Genomic DNA, 8,311 nt, shown 5'->3' with positions numbered 1-8,311 from the left:
ACATAGCTGTGATGGAAGGCCAAATAAACTTATCTCTCCACTGCACTCTCCCCCCCCCCCCCCCGATGTCAGAGTCAAAGTCATAGCCCCCGGCTGGCGATGGCGATTGTCCCGCGGCCATTAAAGCCACGCCGGGTGGTGCGAGGTCGCACACCGGGTCTTGGTGTTAGAGCCCCCGGTGTGCGCTCGCAGAGTCCCGCGGCCATTCCAGCCGCGCGGGGCAGTGGTGTCAGGCCCCGCTCCAGGAGCTCTTCGACCCCGCAACTCGGGCGGGAGAAGTCGCCGTTGCAGGAGCCCTGAGAAGCGGTCTCCCTCCAGGGAGCCGTGGGCTCCCGGTGCCGTCGTCCACAGACCCGTCGTTGGAGCCTCCGACTCAGCAGCAGCAGCGGCATCGGCAGCAGCAGCGCTCCTCCACCGCTCCACCCGCTCCGGACCCGGCCAGCTCCGCGACGGCAACGGTGAGTCGGCACCAGAGTCCCCGGCTTCTTCCTGTTGGAGGCCGCTCCTCGTTGCGGCCTCAACGACACCTGAGACCCGACGAGAAAAGGTCGGGTCTCCAGTGGCGGGAGAGATTCAAAAAGTCCCCCCCCCCCCTCCCCCCCACCCCCGCCCCCCACACACACACCCCAACATAAAATAACAAAAACTACATAAAAACACAGACAAAAAAATAATAAAAACGCGGACAGGCTGCAGAGGCCGCTGCTGGCCAGAGCCGCGCCGCCTACCGGACAAATCTAAGTTTGCGGATGACACAAAGCTGGGTGGCAGTGTGAGCTGCGAGGAGGAAGCTGTGAGGCTGCAGGGTGACTTGGATAGGTTGGGTGAGAGGGCAGAAGCATGGCAGATGCAGTATAATGTGGATAAATGTGAGGTTATCCACTTTGGTGGCAAGAACAGTAAGGCAGATTATTATCTGAATGGTGTCAGATTCGGAGAAGGGGAGGTGCAACAAGACCTTGGTGTGCTTGTACATCAGTCACTGAAAGTAAGCATGCAGGTACAGCAGGCATTGAAGAAAACTAATGGCATGTTGGCCTTCATTGCGAGAGGATTTGAATTTAGGAGCAAGGAGGTCCTACTGCAGTTGTACAGGACCCTGGTGAGACCGCACCTGGAGTATTATTGTCTCCTAATTTGAAGAAGGACACGATTGCTATTGATGGTGTGTAGCGTAGGTTCACCAGGTTAATTCCTGGGATCCCGGGACTGACATATGATGAAAGAATGGATCGACTGGGCTTGTATTCGTTGGAATTTAGAAGGATGAGAGGGAATCTCATAGAGACATATACAATTCTTAGAGGATTGGACCGGGTAGATGCAGTTAAAATGTTCCCGATGTTGGGGGAGTCCAAAACCAGGGGTCTCAGTTAATGAATAGGAGGTAGGCCATTTAGGACTGAGATGAGTTGTGAATCTCTGGAATTCTCTGCCATAGAATGTAGTTGAGGCCAGTTCATTGGCTACATTTAAGAGGGAGTTGGATGTGGCCCTTATGGCTAAAGGGATCAGGGGGTATGGAGAGAAGGCAGGTACAGGATACTGAGTCGGATGATCAGCCATGATCATATTGAATGGCGGTGCAGGCTTGAAGGGCCGAATGGCCTACTCCTGCACCTAATTTCTATGTTTCTATATCTTCTTCTTTCGTGTGGCGTGTACAGCCTAAAGTTGTTGGACAACTTGTTCTATTTGATCTTCCGTTTGTGCACGTCGAGTTGATTGCATTAGTCGAAACAGGAGGTTGCAATCTTCGTGAAGGTTGCAATCTTCCACCCCGCAGAGAGTTGTGAATCTGTGGAATTCTCTGCCACAGAAGGCAGTGGAGGCCAATTCACTGGATGGATTCAAGAGTTAGATATAGCTCTTAGGGCTAATGGAATCAAGGGATATGGGGAGTATGCAAGAATGGGGTACTGATTTTGGATGATCACCCATAAGCATATTGAATGGCTCGAAGGTCCCAATGGCCTGCTCCTGCACCTATTTTCTATGACAGGGTGATGGACGAGAGAGACAGGGAGAGAGTGATGGGGAGAGAGAGAGATAGACAGGTAGAGGGAGAGGGAGACAGGGAGAGGGAGACAGGGAGTGGGAGACAGAGGGGGGGGAGACAGGGAAGGAGGGAGGCAGGGAAGGAGGGGGAAGGAGGGAGACGGAAGGAAGGAGGGAGAGGGAAGGAGGGAGACAGGGAGAGGGAAGGAGACAGGGAGAGGGAAGGAGGGAGGGAGGGAGGGAGGGGGAAGGAGGGCGGGAGAGGAAAGGAGGGTGACAGGGAGGAAGAGGGAAGGAGGGAGGGAGAGGGAAGGAAGGAAGGAGACAGGGAGGGAGAGGGAAGGAGGGAGATGGAAGGAGGGAGGGAGAGGGAAGGAGGGAGGGAGAGGGAAGGAGGGAAGGAGACAGGGAGGGAGAGGGAAGGAGGGAGAGGGAAGGAGGGAGGGGAGAGGGAAGGAGGGAGGGAGACTGGGAGGGAGAGGGAAGAGGAGGGAGGGAGAGGGAAGGAGGGAGGGAGACTGGGAGGGAGAGGGAAGGAGGGAGGGAGAGGGAAGGAGGGAAGGGAAGGAGGGAGAGGGAAGGAGGGAGGGAGAGGGAAGGAGGGAGGGAGACTGGGAGGGAGAGGGAAGGAGGGAGGGAGACTGGGAGGGAGAGGGAAGGAGGGAGGGAGACAGGGAAGGAGGGATGTTACTTTGTCAATCAGGTGACGCTGGTGTGTTTCCGGCGGCCGGCCGGGCGGTTGCGGTGGAGGCGGCGCTGACGGACGGACTGAGAGTGAGAGAGGGCCGGACCCACCGAGCCACCGAGCGAGTGAGTGAGTGAGCGGAGCTGGAGCTGGAGCGAGGAGTCTCCGCCGGCCTTCACCTCCCACCCTACCCTATCCGGGCTGCAGGAGGGACCGCGATCGGGAGCGTGTGTGTGTGTGAGGGAGATGGCGGCGGCGGCGGAGTGAGTGTCCGCTGACGGCCGGGGAGAGCGAGGAGGAGCGGGGATGGGGATGCAGGGCTGCCCGGGGCCGGGCCGGGACCGGGCCTCACGGTAGCTGGGCTGCTGCTGCTGCTGCTGCCGCTGCCGGCGGGGAGGAGGAGGAGGACGAGGAGGAGGAGGAGGGAGTGTGAGTAACGCCAGCGGGGAAGACGCTGCCACTCCAGCAACTGGGCCCGACCGCCGCCGCCGCCGCCGCCGCTTCTCCTTTCAACTCCAACCGTGAAAACCCATCGGATCCTGCCGTCTCAATGTGAAATAAATCACTGCTTTGATCTCCGTTTCGGGCTCGGCAGTCGCCCTTTGAGGATTTTTTTTTTTTGAAGGCGAGAGGGTGTTTCTTGAGAGGAAACAAAAACTTGAAAGGATAAAATGTCAGCGAAGGTTCGCCTGAAGAAGTTGGAGCAGTTGCTCCTGAACGGACCACAGAAGAATGCAAATTCAATGAGCGTGGAGACTTTGCTGGATATTTTAATATGTTTGTACAACGAATGTAGCAGCTCGCCCATACGACGGGAAAAGTACATTGCAGAATTCCTGGAATGGGGTAAGCCAAACATTAGGTGATCCAATGTGAAATATAAGCTTCATGTGTGCAATCACTGTTTACTTGTCAGGGACAGATTTTTCTAAATTTAACATCAGCTTAAATATTGGCAAATGACCCTTTTCTCCCCATTTTGGTGGCTGGTGTTACAGAAGGTTCAAATCTGTTTCTAAAATTCAAAATTGTTAAAAATATGGAAGTTCCACAATGTTGATGTGTGTGTGCTTGATTCCCTTTTAAAATGTGCTTCCTTTTAGTGTGAACAACATCAGGTTGAACCACTGCTGTCATTAGTCTATTGATTTTTTTTAATTTATGAGTACCCACGTATTTCACAATTTGAAATCAGTAGGTGGGGATATGATGTGAAAGGTGTGGTGTGTTTCTTCTACCACACGTTTTAACTACAACATTATCAATTTTTAATGTGATCCTTCTGGACATTAACTAACAAGTGTTGTAGACTGATAATGTGTAGGGACTGATAATGTTAGTTACATGAAATTAGTAATAGATTTTGGGCTCGGTTTAGTTTACACTTAAGTCGCCAACATTTTCCAAATTAAGAGGATTCACTTCCTGTCCTCTTTCATTGACGTCAGTAATAAGATTAACAACTGAATGGTGATCCATTGTATCACATCTGGCACGAAGAGCTCAACTATTGGATATCCCCCGGCACTGCTGTATGTTTGCAAGATTTGCTTTGTTCCAAAGGTGAAAGGCAATCCCAATTCAGCTCCACTTTTAGGTTTCTTGAAAGGGACAAAGTTTTAAAAGTAGTAACTTTACTACATACACAGTTCCAATTATAGGAGCATATCCTCAGCATTATTTGAGATTCGCACCGTTGGGTGTAATGGACAATTGCTAATATAGTTTTGGAAATTGTTCGCTTTCCAAACTCACAGTAAGGACGTGGGAGCAGCTGACAATATCTGCATTTATTGACCATCACTAATTGCACTTGAGAAGATGGTGATTAGATGCCTTCTGCAACCTCCAGCTGTCTGTGTGGTAAAAGGTGGTCCCACAATGCTACCAGTTAGTTCCAAGTTTGTGACCCAGTGACCTCAAAGGAATGGCGCTTATGTTTGCAAGTCAGAATGGTGATGTTCATTCATTCTTTCTTGGTGGTAAAGGTTGAAGATCTGATGAATGCTGTAGAAGCATTGACATGTTGTGGTGGTGCTTTTTCCAGATGCTTTGCATGGCGGACATGATGTGCTGTCGGAGGAGAGGGTGAATGTTTACCACTCAATGTTTATTCTAGCTTGAGTCTTTGACATGCACTTACTAAATGCAAAATTAAAATTTTGGACCCATTTGTAAAATATTAATGAAATATCACAATACTTTGTGTTTAGCATGCACAGTGCTCTCCATAATGTTTGGGATAAAGACCCATCATTTATTTATTAGCCTCTGTACTCCACAATTTCAGATTTGTAATAAAAAAAACCATGTGGTTAAAGTGCACATTGTCAGATTTTATCCATTTTTGTTTCGCCTCGTGTAGAAATTACAGCTGTGTTTATACATAATCCCCCCCCCCCCCCCCCATTTCAGGGCACCATAATGTTTGGGACACATGGCTTCACAGGTGATTGTAATTTCTCAGGTGTGTTTAATTGCCTCCTTAATGCAGGTATAAGAGAGCTCTCAGCACCTAGTCTTTCCTCCAGTCTTTCCATCACCTTTGGACACTTTTATTGCTGTTTATCAACATGAGGACCAAAGTTGTGCCAATGAAAGTCATGAGACTGAGAAACAGGAATAAAACTGTTAGAGACATCAGCCAAACCTTAGGCTTACCAAAATCAACTGTTTGGAACATCATTACGAAGAAAGAGAGCACTGGCGAGCTTATTAATCACAAAGGGACTGGCAGGCCAAGGATGACCTCCACAGCTGATGACAAAATAATTCTCTCTATAATAAAGAAAAATCCCCAAACACCTGTCCGACAGATCAGAAACACTCTTCAGGTGTGGATTTGTCAATAACCACTGTCAGCAGAAGACTTCATCAACAGAAATACAGAGACTACACTGCAAGATGCGAAACACTGTTTAGCAGCAAAAATAGGATGGCCAGGTTACAGATTGCCAAGAAGTACTTAAAAGATCAATTTCGTCCTGGTCAAACCAAAATGTATAAAAATTACCTTTGACAACTGACAACGTGCACTTTAACCGCATGTGATTTTTTTTTCTATTACAAATCTCAAATTGTGGAGCACAGGGGCAAATGAATAAATGATGGGTCTTTGTCCCAAACATTATGGAAGGCACTGTATGTACAAATCAGATAGGCATATATTGTAAATGAGCTTTTAATCACTTTAAGGAGAAAAGCATTATCTCACAATAGAAAGACTTAACATCAATTTACATCCTGCTTTTTATGTGCTTTGTATTCAATTATTTAAATTCAGTGCAGTCAAGGTTTTTAAGTATGTAATACATTCATGGGCCTGTCCCGCTTAGATTTTTTGGGCGATTACAGGCGACAGTCGCAAAATTTTCAACATGTTGGAACATTTTTGGATACTGTGGCGACAATTTTTGCTGTCGTAGGTGCTGTCGTATGTTGTCGCCAGGTGTCTTGGGTGAATACCATTAAAATTAGTCCCGGGCAGTCGCCTAAACAGTCGCCTCAGTGGGACAGGCCCTTTAGAGTTGCTGCACAAGTCAAGTGTATTATCATATGCACAAGGTATGGTAAGGTACAATGAAATTGTACTTGCACCAGCATCGTAGGCACATAGATGCAGGCAACACAGAAACACATACAATTGTACATTAATCGCATATTAATTATTCAAGACAGTGAATAGAAAAAAATCCATTAATGCAAAACATGGCATTGAGAGTAAAGTTGATGCCAAAGCAAGGTAAATCCGTAATGTTTTGTTGCCGAGGTAGCATTTGGGTTTTGCAGGTCAGTTGAATTGATAATTGTCGGAAAGTAGCTGTTCTTGACTTCAGGCTTCTGTACCTCCTACCTAATGAAAGCAGTGGGAAAAGGCCCTTACCCAGATAGGGGGTATCCTTGATGTGGATGCTTTCGATGATGGGGAGCGTTGCGCCCTTGTTGAACTGGATTGAGTCCACCACCCTTTGCAGCCTTTTGTGTTCCTGTACGTTAGAGTTACCATTCTAGGCCACAATCCAACCCGCCACAGTGCATCTGTAGACATTTGTTAGAGTAGTCGGAGACTTTTCATTGCTTTGGGCAACCATGCAGCTCTTTCCTTTTCTTGACTAGTGATGAGGGCTTGTCTTTGCAGTTAAATGTAATCTCGACATAATTTAAAATTTTGCAAAAGGATTTATTTTAGTATACTGTTTACAACTTGCATCCAGTAAACTTTATTATAACCTTGTATAACGAGACATTTTTAAAACAGTTGTGAATGGTCAATGGATCATCTCAAACAATGGAATATCTGGAACTATAAACCCATGAAAAAATATGTTGTTCGTGATTTTTGTAGGAAGGAACTGCAGATGCTGATTTACACCGAGGATAGACACAAAATGCTGGAGTAAATTAGTGGGACGGGCAGCATCTCTGGAGAGATGGAATGGGTGGCGTTTCAGATCGAGGCCCTTCAGATTGAGACTGACCGAGCTCAGTCTGAAGAAGGGTCTTGACCCAAAATGTCACCCATTTCTTGTCTCCATAGATGCAGTTAACCGCTGAGTAACTCCAGCATCTCTTGTCTATTGTCATTCATGATAATTAGCCAACATGATGAACAATGCACGGAAACAGGCCATCTCGGCCCTTCTAGTCCGTGCCGAACACTTACTCTCACCTAGTCCCATCTACCTGCACTCAGACCATAACCCTCCATTCCTTTCATAGAAACATAGAAACATAGAAATTAGGTGCAGGAGTAGGCCATTCGGCCCTTCGAACCTGCACCGCCATTCAATATGATCATGGCTGATCATCCAACTCAGTATCCCGTACCTGCCTTCTCTCCATACCCCCTGATCCCCTTAGCCACAAGGGCCACATCTAACTCCCTCTTAAATATAGTCAATGAACTGGCCTCAACTACCCTCTGTGGCAGAGAGTTCCAGAGATTCACCACTCTCTGTGTGAAAAAAGTTCTTCTCATCTCGGTTTTAAAGGATTTCCCGCTTATCCTTAAGCTGTGACCCCTTGTCCTGGACTTCCCTAACATCGGGAACAATCTTCCTGCATCTAGCCTGTCCAACCCCTTAAGGATTTTGTAAGTTTCTATAGGATCCCCTCTCAATCTCCTAAATTCTAGAGAGTATAAACCAAGTCTATCCAGTCTTTCTTCATAAGACAGTCCTGACATCCCAGGAATCAGTCTGGTGAACCGTCTCTGCACTCCCTCTATGGCAATATTGTCCTTCCTCAGATTTGGAGACCAAAACTGTACGCAATACTCCAGGTGTGGTCTCACCAAGACCCTGTACAACTGCAGTAGAACCTCCCTGCTCCTATACTCAAATCCTTTTGCAATGAAAGCTAACATACCATTCGCTTTCTGTACTGCCTGCTGCACCTGCATGCCTACCTTCAATGACTGGTGTACCATGACACCCAGGTCTCGCTGCATCTCCCCCTTTCCCAATCGGCCACCATTTAGATAATAGTCTGCTTTCCCGTTTTTGCCACCAAAATGGATAATGGATAACCTCACATTTATCCACATTATACTGCATCTGCCAAACATTTGCCCACTCACCCAGCCTATCCAAGTCACCTTGCAGTCTCCTAGCATCCTCCTCACAGCTA

The 8,311-nt window shown here is 47.8% G+C and overlaps 1 protein-coding gene across 1 annotated transcript in view; it reads left to right on the top strand.

Moving 5' to 3' along the window:
- The first annotated feature begins 2,774 nt into the window (after positions 1 to 2,774).
- The window catches only part of cdc42bpb (CDC42 binding protein kinase beta (DMPK-like)), a 198,971-nt gene continuing 193,434 nt past the window's right edge, over positions 2,775 to 8,311 (top strand). The window contains exon 1 of the mRNA XM_055641186.1: positions 2,775 to 3,529. Coding sequence (XP_055497161.1) covers positions 3,355 to 3,529 — 175 coding nt within the window. The 5' untranslated portion in view covers positions 2,775 to 3,354. The remainder of the gene's footprint in view (positions 3,530 to 8,311) is intronic.

The sequence above is a fragment of the Leucoraja erinacea genome, chromosome 9, assembly GCF_028641065.1.
Source record: "Leucoraja erinacea ecotype New England chromosome 9, Leri_hhj_1, whole genome shotgun sequence".
Classification (NCBI taxonomy): Eukaryota; Metazoa; Chordata; class Chondrichthyes; order Rajiformes; family Rajidae; genus Leucoraja; species Leucoraja erinaceus.
Note: the sequence above shows the minus strand (reverse complement) of the source record. Positions and strands in the feature narration are given on the sequence as shown.